Source organism: Plectropomus leopardus, chromosome 17, assembly GCF_026936395.1.
Source record: "Plectropomus leopardus strain MGB_pleo_1.0 chromosome 17, ASM2693639v1, whole genome shotgun sequence".
Classification (NCBI taxonomy): domain Eukaryota; kingdom Metazoa; phylum Chordata; class Actinopteri; order Perciformes; family Serranidae; genus Plectropomus; species Plectropomus leopardus.
This window is the reverse complement of record NC_142192.1, coordinates 21319122-21342500: the sequence shown is the minus strand read 5'-3', so window position 1 is coordinate 21342500 and position 23379 is coordinate 21319122. Positions and strand designations below refer to the sequence as shown.

The 23379-nt window shown below is 37.4% G+C and overlaps 4 protein-coding genes across 5 annotated transcripts in view; 1 reads left to right on the top strand and 3 right to left on the bottom strand.

Annotated features, from left to right (window-relative positions):
- Nucleotides 1–3703, bottom strand: part of LOC121958138 (hepatoma-derived growth factor-like) — a 9340-nt gene extending 5637 nt beyond the window's left edge. The window contains exon 1 of the mRNA XM_042507009.2: nucleotides 3223–3703. Within this exon, the coding sequence (XP_042362943.1) occupies nucleotides 3223–3309 (87 nt within the window). The 5' untranslated portion in view covers nucleotides 3310–3703. The remainder of the gene's footprint in view (nucleotides 1–3222) is intronic.
- A 2365-nt stretch (nucleotides 3704–6068) lies between these two features.
- Nucleotides 6069–11064, top strand: prcc (proline rich mitotic checkpoint control factor). Its single transcript, XM_042506392.2, has 7 exons — nucleotides 6069–6858; nucleotides 6952–7005; nucleotides 7319–7813; nucleotides 8414–8506; nucleotides 8915–9061; nucleotides 9456–9521; nucleotides 10604–11064. Exons 1-7 carry the CDS (start codon nucleotides 6562–6564, stop codon nucleotides 10688–10690), a joined length of 1239 nt encoding a protein of 412 aa, XP_042362326.1. The 5' UTR covers nucleotides 6069–6561; the 3' UTR covers nucleotides 10691–11064.
- Nucleotides 11065–12635: 1571 nt separating this feature from the next.
- On the bottom strand, nucleotides 12636–16773 carry mrpl9 (mitochondrial ribosomal protein L9). The gene is made up of 7 exons (XM_042506932.2): nucleotides 16495–16773; nucleotides 15037–15196; nucleotides 14779–14903; nucleotides 14634–14687; nucleotides 14438–14539; nucleotides 14270–14353; nucleotides 12636–13063 (listed from the first exon to the last, which is right to left on the bottom strand). Exons 1-7 carry the CDS (start codon nucleotides 16573–16575, stop codon nucleotides 12767–12769), a joined length of 903 nt encoding a protein of 300 aa, XP_042362866.1. The 5' UTR covers nucleotides 16576–16773; the 3' UTR covers nucleotides 12636–12766.
- Nucleotides 16774–17657: 884 nt separating this feature from the next.
- Nucleotides 17658–23163, bottom strand: LOC121958041 (transmembrane protein 272-like). Of its 2 annotated transcripts, XM_088090073.1 has the most exons (5): nucleotides 22946–23161; nucleotides 22797–22859; nucleotides 22656–22706; nucleotides 21916–22107; nucleotides 17658–19161 (listed from the first exon to the last, which is right to left on the bottom strand). In XM_088090073.1, the coding sequence occupies exons 2-5, from the start codon at nucleotides 22855–22857 to the stop codon at nucleotides 18902–18904; spliced, it is 564 nt and encodes a 187-aa protein (XP_087946199.1). In that variant the 5' UTR covers nucleotides 22858–22859; nucleotides 22946–23161; the 3' UTR covers nucleotides 17658–18901. The 2 variants fall into 2 exon arrangements, with proteins under 2 accessions (XP_087946199.1, XP_087946200.1); XM_088090074.1 differs by lacking the exon at nucleotides 22656–22706 and having other exon boundaries at nucleotides 22946–23163.
- Nucleotides 23164–23379: the final 216 nt, after the last annotated feature.

Sequence of the window (23379 nt, the reverse complement as noted above, 5' to 3'; positions counted from 1 at the left end):
AATATTCTAATTGATGTATTGAGTTTAAAACCTAAATTTGATAAACATATCCAGAGCTACAATATATGTTCATAACTAGAAAATGTTAAAAAAATAAATAAATAAATCAGTTCTTTGGGTTACCAAATCACACATTAGTACCTATGCAAGACATTTTTTTTTTAGTCCAGGCTGCGCTTAATATATACGTTTTTATTTATTAAAGTTTAATTAGTTGTATTTTATTTTGATTAATCAGCTGATCATTTACTCTAAAATGACAAGAAAAATGCCCCAACCATTTCTCAATTCATCTTTTTCAGATAACATCAAGTGATCCAATTGAAAACAAGGGTTAGTCCACCTTTTTGCATCACTTTACATGCTTAACATCCTTGCAGCACAGTGTTTGGCTCCACCACTCTGCCAGTATTTATTTGTGTATTTAAACACACAGCAAGACGCCGAGACACAGGAAGGCAGTATTATGATGGCGCCTGATTGCAAACTGCCAAACAGGCCTTTTGGTATTCCCAGATATGACCACTGTGTCAGGATAGGTGGGGCAGGACCTGTGGCCTACTGACATGGGCATGGCCGATAAGAAAAAGGAGGGAAAAGGCAGAGATAAACACTGACACTAACTTATTGGGTGGTGCAGATTTAATAGTTTTGTTTAGTGACACTCTTAATAAACCAGAAGACAGTTTTTGTATGTGTGTAAGCAACAAGTTCGATCACTGAAATGTGAGCAGCTGCTACATCAAAAACAGAAACTCTCACTTAACGGTGCAATCCAGTGTTTCCTTTTCAACTGTTCAGGCCAGTTGTGGTTATGTGTCGCTTTATTTCCACATTTTTCCATTGTAGTTTTTGGCTATAGTATGTGGTGGAATATAACTAAGTACATTTACTCTAGTGCTGTACTTCAGTACAATTTGAGGTACTTTTTATTTTACCTGAGTCTTCTCTTCTCATCTTACTTAATATTTCTACTCCGATGCATTTAATAGGGGATTACTGCACTTTTCAGTCAGCTGTAGTTACTTGCTAGATTACGGATTTAGATTTTTGCACACATGACAATATTAGAGTTCATAAAATATAATGGTTTGCCATTATAAACTACCAACATTATAAATGCCAACAAGTAAAGCTGAAGTGATTAGCCGATTAATCAATGAGTTGATCAACAGAATTATTTTGGTTGTTTCAGTTGTTTTTCATGTTTAAAAAAAAGTCTGTCCTGCTTCTCTGATGTGAGACTTTTCTATTATGCACTTTTAATATTTTAAGTACCTTTTCCTAATTATACTTGCATACTTTTACGCAAGTAACATTTTCGACGCAGGGCTTTTCTTGTAAGAGTGTTTTAACAGTGGGGTGTTGTAATGTTTTTTTAAGTAAATGATTTGAATACTTCCTCCTTTACTGGCTTTAGTGCAGGACAAAACTTTTTTGGTTGTCGTTATCCTTGTTTTCTTTTATTTAGTATATGGGTAATAATATTTACAAAACTTTGAGTGAGAGTTAAAAAGTTCACGTTTTCTCGCATGCTGAATTCCTCGGAAAATTTGACAGCAATGTTGGGCTACTGTGTGTTTATAGACCGGGTAGACGTTACGTTATAGTCTTATACCATTCTTTTTTTTATTAGTCTGGACCAAAGTGTACCATAATTAAATTTATTTTAAAGTTACAAGCAGCAACACTTTATTAAAAATATTATAATACTAATAAAAAACTAGATAAATAAAAAATCTCATCTAGAAACAACTTTAACTGTGAGATCTTGCATTGGATGAAAAGAATCAGGTGCATATAAAACAGATGAAATCAGGCGATTGGAGTATTGAAGTGTATAAATATATAAATGACTTATGAATTAACCCTTCGAAACTTGAGCAAATTGGCTTCATTTCGTTCAGAGGCACGGCAAGAAATTTCAAGTTCCAGGCAACAAGAAAATTACCTGAAATTAAGGGGAAAAATAAAAAAAATATATACAAACAAATAAAACACTAGGTTAAAAAAAATAAAATAAAATCAACCAAAATGATAAACATACAAATAATTAGTCGATAATTATCATAATAACAACAACTGTTATGAATGTACTTTTCTGGACATTTTCTCAATTTATATTATTATCTCCAAAACATTTCTCTCGCTTTACATTTTATCTTTTGCAAAAGTAATTTCCAGGTGTTTTTCTTTTCCTAATTTCTTACAGTTTGTGTAACATCTATTGCTAAGTTCCTTCTTGCCTTTTAAAGCCATGTTAAACAAATAATCATCATAATTTTTTCTCAGGTTTCAAAGTTTAAATGCATGTAACAGGCGTCTGAATAAAGCACAAGAAAAGTGATGTCTTTCCTGGTTCAAAGGATTCAGGAGTCAAAGGCTAGATCTTATTTGTAAATCACATTAATCCATTACGATTAACAGTACCACTGCATTTTAACGTTTCATACATTAAGTACTTTCATATTAGGAAGAAACTCACTATAAAAGCCTCTGAACCTAGGTTTCACTTTCATATATTTGGATTTGCGTTAATAAAAGTTTCAAAGTATAAGAACATTACTGACACGAGCAGGAACAACGTTGCAACAAGTGTGGGCAGGCGGGTATGTTTACAAAGTACCAGCGCATATGGCGACACAAGCAGCCATGTGTAGACTGTAAATGCAACAGTTATTAAAATTGAAAACAACTTACGTAGCACGTAACTTAGCTAATAAGTTCATTTGGCTCCGTCAGTGTGTCTTCGCTGAGATAGCGCAACTTTAACGTTCAGATAACGTTTGCTCGTGGACAGCCGTTAACGTATATGACATGACCGTTAACTCGTTCTGTTACCCAACTGCTCTTCCTAACGGTTAGCTGTAAGTTAACATTAGCCTAACGGGCCCTCTGGGAGACGAAAAGCGGCACATAAAAAGTAACCTTTATGGCAGAGAGCAGCTAGCAACAACATTCATATTTAGTTAGCAGAGCTGGGTAATGAGCTGCCTGTCTACCCGATGACTCACCCGAAAGAAATTTGCAACTGTCTACTGTTGGCTAGCTGTGTGTGGATGCTGGGCAACGTAGCTAACTCGACCGAGCTAAGCTAACTCATGGTAGCTAACTACTGTTAGGCCTCGCAGGTAAACAAGTGGTGTGAGCAGGCGGCCACAAGGACCAAAACGAAACCCAAATGTATAGATGGAAACAAGAAAGGTAACGTCAGGTGCTTACCCTCGCAGGCCAGTGTGGGTACCCCTTCATTTTAGCAAATACAAGATCCCCAGGTTTGTATTCTCTTTGCCTGCTGGACCTCGGCATGTTTCTTGCAGAAATGGCTTGCTGTGTAAGATAAATGAATTAAAACGCAGCGGGAGTTTTAGTTTATCACACTGTCCGGGTTGGTAAACACCTGCTGCAAACAAGGCAAGCGTCCGTTTGTCATCCAAATAAACCAGGCGCGGAAAACTGGAGCGAAGACGCGGCGGGCGACTTTTTTTTTCGCTGAATCTGTGGACTGAAACCACGGCAGGTTAGAGCAACGACACCGCTCTACTTTGTGATTGAATAGCGTTACTAACTGTGCGGCTAAACGCTGTAACTATTTGGTTTTCGCGTTGTCCCGCAATCCTTGAGCTGGCTCGTCCCTCGGACTGTTTGGGTTTGAAATTGAAACCCGCTTCCCAGTTTGCAGACGCGCCCCCAGTACCTGACGAGGCTGCAGTCAGCGCCCCTGTCGACCAAACCTCGAACTGCAGGAACATTTCTCATTAAAATAACAGCTCTCGGTTTGGAAAAGCGAGCAATAAAAACAGTGGACATTTACAGGACAGTTATTGACTGAGATATAAAGTCAGAATAAAGATATATATTTTTATATTTGTTTTTTTTTTTTTAAGAAAAAGGCTGTCATCCAAGGTTAAAAATTCAACAGATAATACGAGGGGTCGACAAATTATCGGCCTGGGAGCCAATATTTGGCATTTTGCCGATTATCTGTAAACGTTTTATTTTAGTAGTCGCTGATAAAAAATTAACCAACCAACACCCTGGAAGGCAGTCTGCAATGCATGCAAAGGAGGTGTCAGCATGGGAGGAACTTTTACTTTGTAAAACCTGAGGGAGCTTTTTACTTAATATGCAAATGAGTAAATATTTAATTAAATATGCATTTTCTGCATACATTTTCAGAGCGTAAATCTAAACTAAAATAAACACCTAATTTTGCATTTCGTACGTTTTCTTCCCACAAGTCTGAAAGGAGGACTGTATGGATGCTCACTCACCTAAAATTGACCGTTCCATAAATATGATTTCACCTGAGGCGTCTCACCTTAGGGAATTTGCTCTCAATCTGTCAAAAATAAATAGACCAATTTTAACTGTATGGCCAGATTAACCTGCAAGGGGACCCAAGGCAAAAAAAGGCCCGTATAAACAATAACTGCAGTTTTCTGTGCTGTAATACTACCAGGGTACATTTGTGCTGAAGTATAATTTGATAAAACACATTTATTTCTGAATATGTGGCATAAACACAAAACTGAAATCAATTATTTGAATTAAGTTTTGACACAGGATAGGGCTTTAATGACTGTTAAGAGGGGCCTTTCATGTGTTATCATGTCAGTCAATAATGTGCTTTAATGGTGCATATTTTCTGACACATTTTTAGTAAAACTGGGACCAGCATGTAGCTCAGCCTGTCTCCCCATTACTCCCATATAAGTTTGTCATTACCATAGATATGAATTACTTCATTAAATTCCAAATTTCAACTATTATAAATAGCCAAAAGTATGTGAAACAAACATTGGACCCATATGTGATTGTTGGACACCTCAATCCAAAACCATGGGCATTAACATACTGCTTTAACAGCCTCCACTCCTCTGATTTGGGGACAGGATTTGGTGGGACTTGAATGCAGGGGTTGGTTAGGTCAGGCACAGAGGATTGGTGATCTTTTTTGGTCCGGTTCATTCCAACGGTGTTCCAAACACAAAATAATTTCTTTGCAGACCTTGATTCGTGTGCAGGGGCTATTGTCATGTTGAAATAGGAAAGGGCCTCCTTCAAACAGTTCCCATGAATCTTATTTAAGATTTTCTCAGGCCAGCCATGGCTGTCTTAATCCACTAGAGGGCCCCAAGGAAAAATAAAATGTGGCTCTCTGGCCTCTAAAGTTTCCCCAACACTGAACCTAGAGCTTTTGCAGCCCTTTCAGTGCCTGGGGTCCTGGGCAGTTGCCCAATTTGCCCAGTTGGTAATAAAGACACAAAAGCATAACAATACGGGTGTCCAGATATTTTTGTTTGGACAATAGGCCTATAAGGATTTTTGTGACACACATGGATGAATAGTGAAGACAGTAAGGAAAAATTAGCCTATTATATCTCCTTGTTTTATAAGCAAGCTAAACAAGGTTATGAGTTAAATAGTCACTGTGTTATTTATCTTGATTTGTCTCTCTGATGAAACTGCAATTAAGCCTTCTGTTTTTGGGGCAGAGCAGCTCTGACTCTGGTTTGTCAATCTAACCTCCTATAAATGAAAATACCTTGGCACATAGGTCATGTCCCCTGGAATCGGGGGCCTATAGTCCTGATGGTGAGCAACTCTTTAAAGTTCAAAACTCTGAAAATTCACAAATCACCTGTGTGATCTACAGCTTTGCAACTTTACAATGTAATCCCAATTGTGAAGACACTCCTCACTCTGTCATTATCGAAACCTGTAAAACTAATAACATCTGTATTTATCTATTTAAATAATTATTAAGAAAATATAATCCACTCGCCATGTGCACGTTTTTCATTTTAGAATAGACAGAATGGAGTCTCGACCATGTTTATTAAAACAATAGACTATATATAAACATCTTTATCTTTATATCTCCATAGAAAAATCTTTATCTAGAGTCTATGATTAAAACCCATAAATTCGGTGTAACAACGGCAAGAGATTTGTATTTATTTATTTTAGATATATAATTAGATGTGTATACGTACTCTGTTCGATGGGGGCGTTAGTGCTCTCAAGTTGTTTACCAACAGAAAACAAACCGAAGAAGAAGAAGAAGGCTGCGCAAAAAGCTGCGCAGTTCACGTTTCTTCAATCATGAATGGTCGAGGCGAATGTTTTGATGAGTGTCGGGACTAAAAAGCTCATTTTCTGCGGTGTAAATCACAGCTGCTGCATCAGCCGCTGTCTTATTATGTGCAGTAACAGATCAGAAACGAATTTAGTTTGACAAAGCAGGAAACTTCCGGGTAGTTTATACCATTTTCCGCGGCGGCCTAGCTAACGTTAGCTAGCGCTGTGAAGTTGGGACAGTCCTTTGATTTAACGACCTCACTGTGAGGCCCCTTTTTTATTTTCCTGACACTACAGCTCCACTGGGAATTATTCCATTATCTTCCTGGCTATAATTATCAAAAATTAGCGTACCTTTAATTGAAGTAAGCTCGTCGGAAAGTGTGAGTGCAGCTTTTTGAGGCCAAACCAAGGAGAAGCAGTTATCCATGTCCACGACTTCCTGCAGATTAATAACCTTTAACAGCACCAGCAAACATGTCTTTAGTCGCCTACGGCAGCAGTGATGACAGTGACTCAGAAGAGACCTCAACCTCTGCAGCACCGGAGAGCAAAGTCAGCTCAGGGGGGCTCTTCTCACTTCTGCCGGCCCCTAAAAAGCAGCCAGGAGGACCCGGTGAACCAAGAAATGAGACAAAAACCAATCGGGACATCACGTCAAACGATGACCTGGATCTTCAGCCATCTAAAGGAGGCATATTATCCAGTCTGCCCAAGCCGAGGAAGCGAACAGAGCCTGTCAAAATCACCGTGCCACAGATCCAGAGACGGGATGTGAGTTGTATCAGCACTTTGCTTTAACGCAGTGTAGCGCCTGTGGTGTGTTATCAGGTTGTAATTCACAGTTTGTGTATTTCATGTCCACAGTCAGACTCTGATGATGATGATGATGAACCAGCAAAGAAGAAACTACACCCTCAGGTAATAAAATCTCACCGTGTGCTGTTACATTCACTGTCACCTGAAGTTTTTATTTCCTCAGTTAAATTTATTCAGTAAGGTTTGAGGAACACTCAAACCTGTTTTTAAATAAATTACTAATAAAACTCAGATTGGAGATCACACAGACAGACAGAGTAAAATGCTGCCTCATCTCCATAACCTAAACATTACAGGAATAATTCAGCTGTCATGTGACTTCACATTATGATATTATGTGATTGTATACATGTGATGTGCGTAGCTGCCTGCACTGGCACTGCCTCTTTTCATTCGTATCTCTCCTCTGTTTCAGGGTTCAGGCCTGTCCTCCCTTCTACCGCAACCCAAAAACCTGATAGTGAAGGAGACTGACAGACCCTTGATTCCTCACACACTCACCAAGCGTCAAGAGCCCAAAAAACCCAAACCTGGAACGCCTGCTCAGGGTCTGCTTGGTTCTAGTGCATCTCCCTCTGCTATTAAAGCCGCGGCAAAGTCCGCCGCCCTGCAGCTGGCCAGACAAATAGCCACTGACGACCAGGATAACGAGGAGGACATAACCCCACAGAACTACTTTTCTCTGGGCGAGAGCTCCCAGCCTCTCCCTGCAGTCGTCCCAAGCTTAGACCCTGAGCCAGGACCCCCAGTAGAGCCTCTTCCTCTCCCTTTTCCTCTTGCACCTGCCGATGAGCCGGGTCAGTCAGACGCCCCTCTCGACTTTGGAGGTAACCATGAGGGAGCTGGTCCATGGGGAGGTCAATATCCGCAGTATCAGCAGCCCTTGCCAGGCCCAGAAGCTCTCCCTCAGGTAATCACGATTCATGATGTAGCTCATCCTGCATGTTATTCTACTTGTGCTGAATATGCACTTGAGTAGTTGCATTAACTGGATTATTTAAGGAGCTGACAAAAGCCAATCCACTTCAAGGTCAGTCCTCTTGTAAAAGCTGGGAGATTTTAATTCAGCTCATAAGTAGAGTCATGGAAAACCTCAGGAAGCCTTCACTTCAGGAAAGGCATGCATGCACTTGCACGATCCAGCCACGTGCTACAGATACTGCTGACAGTATAAATGTCACATGTTCACAAATGCAACGAGAGCACCAAAACATCCATAAATAATACAACCAAAAATATACATAGAGCTCACAGAGCCACTTAATTGTCTTTATAGTCTCAGGTGTGTCCAGTTTTTGCAGTGACATCCTTGTTTTGCCATTCATAAACATTAACCATGCACAGTGTCAAGATGGTATCAGTATCCAGAGTCAGCTAACTGCTCTCAGCCAGAGGCCTGCATACGCAAATAAAAGATAAGAGCAGTCTGATGATCAACTCAAGCTATATAAACCAGCCATTATGGGACATGAATTTAAGTGACATCACAAACTTTTGTCTCCTCTGGCAGGGATATTATAATGAGCCATACTATGGAGACCCTGACGTCGGATTGGCAGAAGCTGAAGAGCCTGGAAACTCCGCCATGTTTGATGATGAAGCAGTAAGAAGTTTGCTGCTTCCTCTCCCTCTATTGTTTTGATATAGAACTTGCTTTGTGCTTAGTTAATAGAGTGCTGCAAGGATGTTTTTCATCGCTCCGGTTCCCTCATCAAAAGGCTTGTGGGATTTTTGTATTGGATTTTGGATTTTTGCAGAAAATAAAGTCTGTGGCAAACAAACATTTTTGACATTTACACGTTGTGTTCAGTAAGATAATCTTCACAAATGAACACTTTAATGGTTTTAGTGTCAACTCAATCGGCAGATGTAAAAATCTAACCAAAAACCTGCTAGCTTTAAGACGAGGGAACTGAGCGCTTTGTAGGGTTAACTCTTGATAATTTTGCAGCTGCAATCAGCCAAGTTTAAAACGTTTAACTGATGTAAGCGTTTTCTTCCGGTGTTTCAGTTCATGCGGCTGCAGGGGAAACGGAATAGAGGCAAAGAGGAGGTGAAGTTCCTGGAAATCAAAGGGGATGACCAGCTGAGTGGCAACCAGCAGTGGATGACCAAGAGCATGACAGAGGAGAAGCAGACCCGTCAGTCCTTCAGCAAGGTGACCCGACTAGATCTCTACTGGCGGATTAGAATTGGCAGGGTTGGGTGAAAAAGTGGTGCTCGCGTTTACGTTCAGATTTTTTTTCAGCTTTAGGAAAGTGGAAGGATGTGTGCTTTTGCGCACTGAAGATGTACACTCAGCTGAGACTGGTAACACCTGCAGCCCTCCAGCTATAAAATGTTTGATGTGGTAGAGCTGAAAAATATTTCATGGCCTGATTCAACAGACAGGATTCTTATTTCTTAAATGTGAACACTCACAAGAAGAATACAGTTTTGGTTATTTGACTCATGACTTACAGAGCTTTAACAAAAATGACTCGTCAAACAACACGAGAAGTCAGAAAATGTCCTGATGGCACTTCATGTAACATCTTTTTTCATTTCTGCAGAAAAAAGGGGAACAGCCCACAGGGCAACAGCGACGCAAGCATCAGATAACATATCTCATTCACCAGGTGAGTTCGTCTGAAGCGTAAATTATACTTACCGCGTTTTTGCATTGCAAAATTCTGTGATCTGCTTTGTCAGGGTTCAGCAGAACGTCTGTGCAAACCCAAAAGTCAGTGTAGTCCTTGAAATGCTACATTATAGATGTTCTGACACTAAAATATCACAAGATTTAACTGGGAGGGATTCAGAGTTCAGCTAAATTCAATGATGTTACCAAACTAGCCTGTTTATTTAAATATGCTGTACAAAAGATGTCAATAAAAAAAAAAAAAAGATCATAAAAAATGTCACTGAACACAAATAGAATATATTGTAACGAAGGTAAATGGGCAAAAAAAATGTTTTGTCAGTTTTGAAGGTGATTCGGAGCAGAGTGTTTCTGTACCAACATGCCAAGAGTCTGCACTCCCGGTGTGACATGTCTGCACAGATTTAGCTCCAAGCTGTTGGTCACCGCGCTTGTTTGGACAGAGCGAATATCAAGCGTTGTGCTGCCTGCTGTGTGCCTACGGTTTAGACAGTTAGCAGCCAGATGGCGATGCCTACACAAGGCGTTCAAACAAGCTAAAAATAGTGGCCAAATTTCTCTTTAACTTTGCATGCAGGTTCTTGTTTATCGTTCAGAGTAATTGGCTCTGTGGTCATGTTGGGCGGTGTTTTATTTTTACACACCCTGGATGGTATTCAAAATTGGGATCAGTGCACAGAGTGTGGATTTATTTTTATTGTTTAAACGGTTAAGTAGAACTCATATTTTTGTGTTTTCTCACTAAATACTTTTGGCTCTTTTTAAAGCGGGTTTTCCAATGTTATCTCAGGTAGTCTGACCTCTATAATTAGACTTACATATCTGTACCAGAGGTGGCACCAAGTTATTGTTTTGCAAGTCACAAGTAAGTCTTAAATCTTAGCACTTAAGTTCTTTGAGTTTCAAGTCCAAAACAAGTCACAATGCACATTTAACCAAATATAATGCCATTTCAAAAACAAAGTAATAATATTTGAAATTTATAAATATCATGAATATTATATTTTATATTATTTTTTTCCCCCTCTAAATATATTACTTGATTTTCTTCTTTCTCAGGCGAAGGAACGTGAGTTGGAGCTGAAGAACAGCTGGGCAGATAACAAGCTATCCCGCAGACAGACGCAGGCCAAATACGGTTTCTAAATATCAGACTGTGGACTCTTGGTGGCATGTGGAAACCCTGCATCAGAAACTAGAGTAGAGCTTTCCAGATACCCCCCCCCCCACAAAGGGAAAACTTGTGTGTGGGAAGAAACTATACACACCTTTATAAGAGTTTTTTCCCCCTGCCCTCCTTCCTGTATTTGTGTTGAATTGTTATTATTCAGTAGATATTTTGGTCAAATGTTCCATAAAGTGTTACTTCAGCCACAGTCTCTAAACTTCCTTTCACAGTAATTTACAGTAAATATAGGCTCTGTACCTACAAATAACAATATAACTGTGTTTTTAAGGTACCTGTGGCAGAGACGATGTAACGTGACCCTTAAGATGCTATTATAAATGTTTTCCTTTCAGTGTGTATGTGTCCCGTTCGTACAGAGAAAGTTGATGCGACTCCTTTTCACTTGTGACAAAGATTGTATGAGTCAGGTTTGGATCTCTGGCAATCACACAAATGTTGGTCAAATGCTGCTGTTGATATTTAGAAATGAACCAGTCAGCAGAAAGCTGTGGCACGTTCCATATTTATACGCTGAATCAGTGATTTTTTAATTTAAAAAAAAAAAATGATGTTGGAAAACATGCTGCTCACAATTAAATAAATGATCTAAAAATAGTTCACGTTGCTTTTATTTCATCCCTAATTTTTTAATTCACATTCTAAAATTGAAAACTCAGCAAAATTGTGAACATTAAATCCTTTTTTTTTTAAAGCTGTTTTACATGAACTGCCAGAGAACCAAACTTGCATTTTACTCTCAGCTGTTTCTTTAGGCATCAGGCCGGAGAACCGAAACCTCTTTTCTCATGCTCTGAGCTGAAATGCCATCAGAGGGGTTTTCCTTCAACGACAGGCTCCACTGTACCTGATTCAACATGCTGAATCAGCCTAAAAACATAAGCCGACAAGGCCCAACTCTCGCCAGCGGTGTGGGACGCATCGCAAAAACTAAGGCAACAAACGCTCAGTGATGGCGGACTAATGGCTCGGTGTGAAGCTATTTTTACACAGAACCAAATGACGACAGCATCACTTCACTCCAGTGTGTGATTTTAGACAGCATGCTGGCATCACGGAACCACAAGAGGCATGACATTTAACAGCGTCAACCTCTGGTGTGACATATAACACGCATCAGCATCACTTTAGAAACAATAACAACAGCATAAATTGGCAATAACAATCGTGCCATCTGTGTTCTATGGCGGCTGATTTCGTCCTCTGCACGGAGGTTAAGGAGCTCTCCGATGTCATTGTTTTCCTAATATGCAGACATTTTTGGCTGCTGCTCTTCTTTGACTTAGCTGCTAACTGTTAGAAGCTGCTTTTTAAATCTCCCACACGGAGTCACGTGCATAGCATGTCGTCAAAACGTCACACCCGTCTTGCCTATGGTCGCGTCATGCCGGCTGTCCTTCTGATAGACACCATTTAGGCGCTGTTACTACCTCTCATGGCGCCTTAAAGGCGAAACAGTTGTTTTCCCATCCTGAGACTGTACCTTGTATATACACAACAGCGAGGCGGCTTAATGGTACAAATTTCCCTCTTTGAACAGACAGCGTAAAGGGGATTTGACACTTACAGCACTCCTTGCTTAATTCCATTACTGTCTCCTTTGGACAAAATCTAACTTTGACCTCAGCAGGTTTCAGGTAAAAAAGTACGCAGCTTTCAACTGTATTAGGAGCTAACAGTCCAAATTCAGTGACCAACATGTTTGAAGGCATGCTGGGAAAAATCCTTGTTGTTACGCGTGCTGTGCAGTTAAAATTAATCATAAACTAATAAAACTTTTCCTTTCCTAATGATTAATGAATAAATATTTTCCTTTCCCGGCTCCATACTTCTGAATACAACTGGGTAGTTTTTTAATTTTCTGACATCACGATGTTGCAGGTGTTAAAGATTTCACATGTAATGTTTGATAGTTCCTCAGCATTTAAAGAATTAATTTAATAATCACGCAAACAATGGATTTTATGCATGTACAATATGTATTACAGGTAAACAATATCCACTGTACTTCTATGCACATTTTCATTTGGAGTCCTTTAATCTTTTTTCGGGCTGTCACTTGGTGGAGCTGTTGTGTCTTGACTGGTTTGTGTGCTTGTTGCAGTTTCTTCAGCAGAGACTCCTGCTGAGTCTGCAGCTTCGCTAACTTGACTCACAGAGTCTTTACCTGCTTCAGCATCACAATCTGCCTCCTCAGCAGCAGCTTCTGAAGTTTCTGCGGCCGCCTGCTCCTGCTGCAGCCTTTGAGCCTTCAACTGTCGCTGGTAACTTGCAGACGGGTCCTCATATGGTACCACCGACATGGGCATACGTACTGTATCTATTCCATTAACCTGGAGGATAAAAACACGAATAAGCAGTCGGGCCTTTGGAGGAGGGACAGCCTTAGGCTGCTTTTGGTTGATGAGGTTTTTAATTATTTTTAGGTGTTGAAGAGTGACATGAAGAAATGTTCTGGAGGTATAGTGGAGAAATCCTAACAAAAGGTTCAGATTCAAGGTAATTCTCAACTGAAAATATTTTGTATTTACTATTTGTGACTGCTGCACTTTGCAATAATATCAATTATTGTCTTGCAACATGCAGTACCACAATGTAAAAAAAAAAAAAACCTTTTCACTTTAACACTATGAACATTTTTAATCAATTCCTAATTATTAAAAATGGATCAGTGGCATGGACCCACGTGCTGCAAATGTTTGATAAAAAGATGCATGTGGTGTAAAGCTGCACGCTCTGAGGAAAATATACACTAACACTGAAAATCGTGAAAACAATATTAATAACGATAAACAGACTAAAGTTTGCTCAGTTTTCTGCTGCTTTCAGCATACTGCTAAAATACAACAAATTTAAAATGAAAAATTACTTATAACATTCCTTCACTGAACAAAATGAACACTGAACTGTACAAAAAGGCCCCAGTAAAAAAAGAAAATTTGAGTTACCTTTTAAGGTTTCCTACTGATACTCAAACTAACTCAAAGAAACACCTGAGTGCAATATTGCAGTCTTTTGCAATATGTTTATCACACAAGTTGACATCACAATGATGATTAAATAAATATATATATATATATATATATATATATATATATATATATATATATATATATATATATATATATATATATATATATATACATACATACATATATATATATATATATATATATATATATATATATATATATATATATATATATATATATATATATATATATATATATATATATATATATATATATATATATATATATATATATATATATATATATATATATATATATATATATATATATATATATATATATATATATATATATATATATATATATATATATATATATATATATATATATATATATATATATATATATACATATATATATATATATATATATATATATATATATATATATATATATATATATATATATATATATATATATATATATATATATATATATATATATATATATATATATATATACACTGAGCAGCCATACTGTGATGCACTGAAAAAGAACATTTCTTACCGTAACTTCACACCAGTAGTCACCCAAGTCCTTGATTGACTCGGATGGGAGAGTCAGTGCATGAGTTGGCACGACGATTCCCAGCTAAAAGAAAAGTTTTAATTTAGCACTAAATTCATGCCAAACAGGAAAATGTGAATAGAAAGACAGAGACAAAAACATCCATACCCGCTTCTGAAAGTGTCGGCAGACGACCTCTTTAGTGACCTGGAATTCATCTGTGGGTACTTTCTGTATCTTCACCTGGGTTTTTTTAAGGAGCTCCACTGTCTGTGAAAAAAAATAAAATAAAAAAGTCAGAAAACACAGGATCTGAGTAGTGAACACAATCTGTGAAAAAAAGAAATGCTTTTAAATAACTCACCAATAGTCCGGTGCGTGTTTGGATTCTATCCTCTGGTTTCCCCTCACGCAGAAGCTGTTGGTAAAAAGTAAACAATGATTAACAGCTCGACACTTCTGTCTAATATGCAGGGAAATAAGTGACAGTATTAAAACAGAGTACACACTCTCGTCTCCTCGGCAAACATCTCTTTGTTCTCCGGCGAAGGATACACTGCGAGGCCTTGGGGCAGCAGCTTATTTCTGCCGATAGACTTTTTAACAAGCACAGTTTCTCCTCGCCCACCGAGCCCTGTCGGCACAAAGTTATTTTTATAACGTAAAGAGTTTCACTGGTGCAGAGAAATATTTAAATGTGGGTTTTTACTTCTTGTGACAACTCTGACAGCTGAGGTTTATGTGTTGAGAGCGCTGTGGATACTCACTGGGTACAGTCTGAGTCAGGATGAGCTCCATCTTCTCGTTGGGAGAGTGTTTGGTGTCTTCAACCAGCTTGTAGATTCGGTGTCTTCGAGGGTGAAGCCTCGGCGGACTGCCGATTTTCGATAAAGGCACCTTCCACCATCGCTCCACCACCACCGTGTTCTGTGCAAACATCAAACTCAAACTTTTAAATCAACTGTCATTTCTTTTTTTCATTTTTTTTATGAACATCTTTGGGTCCACTAATCCGGTGGTATAGCCTGTGTGTGGCAAAATAAATAAATAAATACAACTTTTAAGCATTGTAACAATTAATTTAAACAACATGTTTATAAGGATTTGTGCAGATAAGGCAAGAAAGATTTAAGACTTTTTATGACACTTGGAGTTCAGTTTAAGACCAATGTCCTAATAACCAAAACTGAAGGACAATTTTGTTTTGACCAAATGTTTAGTGTAACATAAACATGATTTCTTTTTTTTTGTCCTATTGAAAATTTAGATTATTAATGTTACATGTTGTAAAAACAACCCTTTTACAAGATATTATATCAATGTGTGTGTGTGTGTGTGTGTATGTATACATATCAAAGGTTACATTTTTTAAAGATATTTTTCAAGAGTCAAAAAAACTGTCGATTGTCCAATTACAAATTTGGATTAGTCATGTAAAATGTTGTAAAAACAACCCTTTTTGTAGTGGAACACATTCAACATATTATATCATCGTAAAGGTATATTGTTTACATATATACATATATATGTATACATATCATAGCTTATATTTTTCAAAGATATTTTTCAAGTCAAAAAACTGTTGATTGTCCAATTACAAATTTGGATTATTCATGTAAAATATTGTAAAAACAAACCTTTTTGAAGTGGAACACATTCAACATATTATATCATCATAATGGTACATATGTTGTTCACACACACACACACACACACACACACACACAGATCATAGGATATATTTTTCAAAGATATTTTTCGAGAGCTGAAAACTGTTGATTGTCCAATTAAAAAGTTAGATTATTTATATTAAATGTTGTAAAAACAAACCTTTTTGAAGTGGAACACATTCAATATATTATTTCACCATGCAGGTATGTTGTATATATATATATATATATATATATATATATATATATATATATATATATATATATATTAGGTTATATTTTTCAAAGATATTTTTTGACAGCCGAAAACTGCCGATAAGGTGACTGTCCAGGTAAATGTTATATTGAACACTGAGCCAAACTACTAACCAAAGTAACACCTGTCTGACAAACACCTTTTTAAATCAGAAGCAATGACGTAACAGTGACTCGACGCTGTAAAGTACGTATCCTGAGTTACAGCGGCTTCAAACACCGACAGATTATTTATAATTTTGCCATAATGTGAGCGCTAACAGAGGCAGATTGTGTATATTTTGCTGATGAGCAGCAGACCTGAGCAGAGCTGAGGGAGAAGCTCCGGACAGCCGGCAGGACCAGCAGCTCCTGAAGGACACGGCGGCCTGAGCTCCACATCTTCACCAAACACCGGAACCCACCAACAACGACTTTATCCTGATAAATCAATAAAAAAAAGTCCAATGCTGTTTTGAGCTTAAACTCCTCCGACGGTAATTTAAATTACTTCTCAGTCACTGCTGAGATAACTGCAGCATGTTAGTTAGCCTGTAGGCTAACAGCTAACTAGCGTTGGGCTGTGATGTAAAAGGACCCCACATGGTAAAATAGCAGTCCAGAAAAACGCCTGAGTTAAAAGTCTTTGTAGTTTAAACTTTATCACAACCAACCGTATTCGGTTATTCGATTATCATGATTATGGGAAAATAACATATACATACATGTAAATGGAAAAATCAAAGACCTTCACTAATATCTTTTAAAAATGAATTAAAAACCTTATTTTCCTCTCTAGTACTTTTAGTTGAAAAATATGGACCAATAGAAGAACTTTGCAACAACCTGTCACAACTTTTAATGCCTTAACTGACTGTAATGGAAATGTCTTCATGTGTTAAAGTGTCCTTAAGCAGCACTTTCATGTGTTTGAACTGTGAATGAAATGGGAAGAAGGACTGTCTCGTGGCAAAAGATGGACTGCCTGTATTATTTAGTTATTTAGTTTATTATCTATTTTATGTTATTTTCTAATATGTCATGGTTAATATATATAATTTTATTTGCCTTGCACTTGTTTATGTTTATGTAAGAAGACATAGCGGAGATTCTTACTGGAATTTGTAATTATTGTCAAGTTCAATAAAGTTGGGGGGAAAAAAAGTATTCGGTTATTCGGATTCAATCTTTGATCAAAACGTATATTGTGTTGTTGTTTTGAATCTAAGTGAATAACATTATAAAGGCAATTCATTTGTACAATTTAATAAAAAATGAAATTTAAAAAAACACAACCAATAAGCTTTGAGTAGGCCTATCTTGTCTTTTTTCTTTCTTTATCTCTTCATCATAGTTTTCTATGATGCTTAAAGGTTTATTTCTTTTAATTTAAGTATTTGAACCTTTGGACTCTAAACAAATTGGTGCAATTTCTTTCAAAAAAATATGGGGTAAAGGTAATAAGCTAGAAATGTTGCAAGAAATAGGAGATTCTGATTATTTTTATTTCTTTTTTTAAAGGGGAAAACTGGGGGGGTGGGTAAACATTGTTAAAAACAATATAATAATATAATAATTACATATTTAAAGTCATGTTACAAAATTCTCACGATTTTTAGTCACTTTTTACAGGTCATTTAGAGAGAGACAAGAGACAAGAAAACCAAACAGTCCCTGAGTGCTTAATATGTAAAACAGGATTCATTAAAAACATCAGTTATGTGGAAAATAGAAACGTTACACAATTAAATCATGCAAACAACATTACATTTTTATTTTCACACGATACTCAACAATTCATTGTTGTAACAGCATCTTCAAGTCGTGCACAAGTTATTCCACTGCAAAAACATGTATCATGCACACAGCAGAGCAGGATATAAAAACACACTATCAGTGCAAATGTATTCGCTATCTTAATGCTGAATCAGTATTTGCTGCCACCAAATTATCTAACAACTTCTCTTCTATGTGCTCAAATGGTGTCAACAGGAAGCACAAGAAATGACGGTGCTGTTCATTTGACTACACGCCTTGTCAAGAATGTCGACTGTTGAATTTATCTGGACAGAGCTGCCTCAGCTCAGCATATTAGGCTCTGTGACTGAAAAACAAAATTAGCAAAATATTGCAAAAATGTGACTTAACCCTTTGAAACATGAGCAGTTTGTTTTGGATTTTTTTGTAACAATACAGGAGCAACTTAACAAGACATGGCCCAAAAAACAGCAAAAAAAAAAAAAAAGTTACCATGAAATAATCAAAAAAGAAAAGTGCAACTGACCCTGAAAAAAGTATTTATTTTATACATGTTATGAGTATTTTTTTTTTTTTTTTTGGGGGGGGGGTCTTTTTTTAATAGCCCTCTTTTTAAAACTATCTTCAGTAATTTTCTACTAATTTCTTGCAATTAGTTGGACATTTCTTTCCCCATGTTTTTTAAAAGAAGCCAAGAAGTCAAATAGCTTGTGAAAAGTGTCTGAATGCAGCAAAAAAAACCCCAAAAAACCTAGATGCTAACCCAGATTTCAAAAAGTCTCAAAATAAAGCACCTTGTTTCTACAGTTTTGAGAGCTGCCATAATAATTCCACTTGTAGCTGCCCTCAATCTTAATACCTACTGTGCAGCTATAAAAACAACCACAAAAAAATAATGTTTGGAGTTTCACTCCTGTCAAACCAACTGTAAAATCATCAGACATGTGAAGACATGAACAAAAGTCAAAAATCACACATCACCAGCTGTGGCTTCTTGTGAATCACTTATCGCACCATAGAAAGAGTAGCGGCTGGGTATTAATCTGCGTCCAATGATTGCAACCCCACAGCACGCCAGCAGAGCGACACAACATCCACAGACAAACACGAGACTCACGGCGACCCAAACCAGAGTGGTGACAACGAAGGCAAACTGGTAGGTTGTCTTTTGACAGAACCGTGCTCCAGATGAGTAGTCGGGAGGATATACAGGATAAACCCAGATAGTGCCTACAGGGGAACATTTCAGAACAATTTAAAATTAAATCTACACACAAAACTTTACTGTAATTCTGTGAAATCTTCTCACAAGAGTTAAAATTGTATCCATCACCCTTCTTAAATTACTATTACATATTTTTTTATTATCATTATTTCACTGTACTCTATTTGATCTATTTTCTCTCTTTCATAGATTTTCTTTTAATTCTTTTTTTGATTCAATTTATGCTATGCACTATTAACAGTAAATTTAAAAAAAAAACCCAAAAAACTACACACTAAAGTGATCGTAAAGGCCCTGAAAACATATTCTTTCAATCAGCTTTTTATTTTGAGCGACGGGGTCCAACATGAACACAAAGTTGTTTCATTTGAGAGTTTTCTGTCTGTGCTGTTTTTACTGGTTTGAGATAAAAAAAATATATATATATCCGTTTTCAGCAACATTTCAATCTGAATGTGATTAAAGCATAGACATTAATCTATGGATAAGAGATGGTGGGTTTTTGGTCACTGTCAGTCAAATCCAATCAAACCACACACACACACAGTCCTGATGAGGCAGATTGGACAGTAGAGGAGGGAAGACTTTCTATCACGCATGACGGGAACACCCAGAAACTACTGACTGCTGTATAGCGTGCTCCAGGGATGACGTTTTTCTGCACACTAAGGTGGAAGTCGTTCCGGTTTCTTCGTCAAAAGCTGATGGGATTTTTTCATTGGATTTTTGGATCATTGCAGAAAATAAGCTCTAAGTTTATGACACTTGCACGTTTTGTTTAGCAAGATAAGCTTCACAAATTGACGCCATTTTAGGATTTTTGAAGCCTAAATGCAATCACCAGAAGTAAAAAGCTTATAGGCTGTGCACCACACCACGGTCGCTGACTTAATGGTGGCACCACATGAAAGTTGTAAAGCCAGGTTTGGGGTGATGACTTTCCGTAGTTTCAATTAGGGTTAGGTTAGCAACTGCTTTTTTAAGACAAGGCTTCAAAGAAACTTGTGTTAACCACAGACCTTATTTCAGGCATCTGACCTAAAAAAAACACACACAAAGAAAAACTGACTTTGAGACACAGGAACTGGGTGTGCAAAAATGCTGACTCATTACTGGACCACTGTACTGTCCTGTTTGTGAAATCATGACAATGCATTTGGTTGTCTGTAAGATCTAACTTACTTTCATCACATTCGTATTTTCTTAAGCATATTTTGTGATGAAACGAGTGGGGCAAACTTACCTGTGTCCTTTGTGGCCTTCGTTACATTGACTTGTAATTTGTGCCCTGTGCAGTGCATCCAATTAAGTGATTTGCAACAACTGGCTTATCAGCAGATGTGGAATCTTACTTCAACAGCAACAGTATTTTGTTAAAAAATTTCAACCTGGCTCTCTATGAATGAAGGACCAGCCTTAATGTATATTAATATTTGGAATATACAGTGTGTGCTCGAATTACCTCAAGCAAATATCCACAAGTCACCTGCAAAAACTCACAGTGAGACTCAAAATGCTACAAAAAGGAGAAAAACAACCACTAAGGGACACAAAATGACTGAATAAGAAACGCAATGTAACTAAAAAGAGACACAAAGCAAGTACAGAGACATAAAATGTCTTCAAAGAGACACAAAACAACTGTAAAGAGACTCAGAATGACTACTAAAAGGCATAAAACAACTACAAAGAGAGGCAGAATAGCTATTACATCTGTGTCTCCTATGTAGGAGAGGTAGTGGGGCCTTCTGCATGCCTGTATCCAGCAGCCCACTGTCTCATAATCGGCCCATGCACACGTCTACACAAGACGTTGTTCGTGTCATAACACGAATGAAGCTCATCTTGGTTTCCTGTTATCTACTTTCAAAAACCGGTATTTAGCCACTCAGAGCAGTGGGCGCTCCTTTCCAAAGTAACCAATGATCCTCGAGAGCGTTCCTGTCATGCGCTGCTGCTGCAATCAGACCTGTCCAAGTTTATGAAAATCTTAAGGATATTTGTTTTGAGTGTTGAAATTTAAAGTTATTGAAAACTTGACTTAACATATAAGATTATGTTTTAAGTGGCTTTAAACTAAGTATTGCATGTTTTGGATTGTAGAGGAGCAGAAGTGTAAAGTAGCAATAATTGTTTTCAAATTTCTACTACTCATAACCTCAAATTTTGATTTATTTTAAGGTTTCACTCATTACTTTTAAAGCACTGCATGGTCTATAGCACCAGCATACATCTGTGAACTATTATGTATCTGCACGCAATCTCAGATTGTTTGACAGAAACCTGCTAACAGTCCCTCGCTCGAGACCTTGAAAAGGAAACTGTGCTTTTGCTGTCATGGCCCCAAAACGTTGGACCTGTCTCGTAGCCTCGCTTACTTCTTTTACATCACCGCTACAAAATAATTTTCATAAAAATCACTTTTCTGTGACTTTGTTTGCTATGGTTTGTTCTGTGTTTGTTATTACTGCTGTTGTTTTTCGTTGTATTTTGTTTTGTTCTTTCCTTCTTTTTTGGGGTGGGTGGGGCTGGATTATTTGATGTATTATGTTGTGTAATCTGTGAAGCACTTTTATATAATTATTATTATTATTATTATTATTGTTAGTAGTAGTAGTATCATCATCATTATCATTACTGAAGGACAGAGTGTGTGTAAATACTCTTTAGTAACTTTACATTAACTCCATGCAAGAATGAAGAGTCTAAAAGGATTTATCTTGGCATGATCATAACATCTCTGTGACATCTTCTCCCACCTGCAATGAACCAGCCGAAAGTGAAGAGGTGCAGGAGGGCCATGGAGACCGAGCACAGAAGGCAGACCATGCCGTCCCCCCAGGCGGGCTTGGTGTAGGTCAGACACAGCGAGATGAGGCTTCCTGCTCCCAGCACTATCAGGTAGAGGGGGATGTTGGGCTGCACTGGACAACTGTTTAAATGTGTCACTCCTAAAGTCCAGAACCGGGAAAAAAAACCCAACAACAATATTAACCCCCTTGAAACCTGGAGCAACATCACATTTCTTGTGCTCTTCTCAGATACCTTTTACCTTTAGTGTTTAACTTTTAATAATAATAACAATTGTTACCAAACAACTTGGTAAGAATTGTCATTAATTGCAAATAATAAGTAGATTTAGAAAATTATGTTTTTTTTTAAAAGCTAGGGAAAATGGAAAGGGAAAAAAAAGAAAAATGTTAGGGAAAACTATATATATTTTTTATCATAATTTCCTGTTTAAAAATGTTAAGAAATTATTGCAATAGTAAGCTCTTTTTTTCAGGTCTTTTACTTATTTTTTTTTAAAACTTTATTAATTGATTTCATTTTATTTCTTTATTTGTTTTGCATTTTTGGTAATTTTTCTATGGTTGCTCATTGCCTTCTTGCTATGTTTTTTTCTTAAATCAAACCAATTTTCAGTTTTAAAAGGGTTAAGGTGAAAAAGATTCAGCTTGCTGTCAAAAATATTACTTATTAAACAAAATAAACTCACCCACACCAACGGCTGCAATCATAACCATCCACCAAATAATATTTAGCACAACTACGAGAAAGGAAGAGGGGGAGGATGAAGGAACAGTAAAATATAAATTAAGGCAGACACAAATGAGACGGATTAAAAAAGACTTCTCACCAAGTGATGAAATCATCACGGCATTTTGAGGCCTGTTTTCGACACTTGGAGACGGGTTCATATCTGCAGTAAAGAAAGTAAGAGTCGAGTCACAATTATATACAAACATAAAGAGGAAGAGGAGCTGCAGCAGCAGTGTGGTACCGTACCTGTCTTGCTCTGAATGGAGACACTTTAAAGCCTTTTTTTCTTCCTCCAGTGTTCACTAAATGAGCGTAGAGCTGTGCACGAGTCGGCGTCAGTCAGTCAGTCACTTACCAAATGTCCACTCTGTTAACATCCTTCGCTGTTTCGGCAGGATGTTAAGACATTTTGTTTCAACCCAAAGCATTTCAACAACTGTTTCGCAACTCATTCTGTGTTTAACCAGCAGGAAATAATGATAAAATTGGTTATCTGATATAATATATCTGTATGCAAACTGTGTTTTAAGCCACAAACCAGCAGTCACACAATGTTCCTCTATTTCTCTTGCAAACAGCACTTTTTGCAATTTGTTGGACATAATCAATACATAATGGGATTGCATGATGCAGCATCAGTGCTCAATTAATGCATTCCTGCACAGAAAAGAATATGTGGT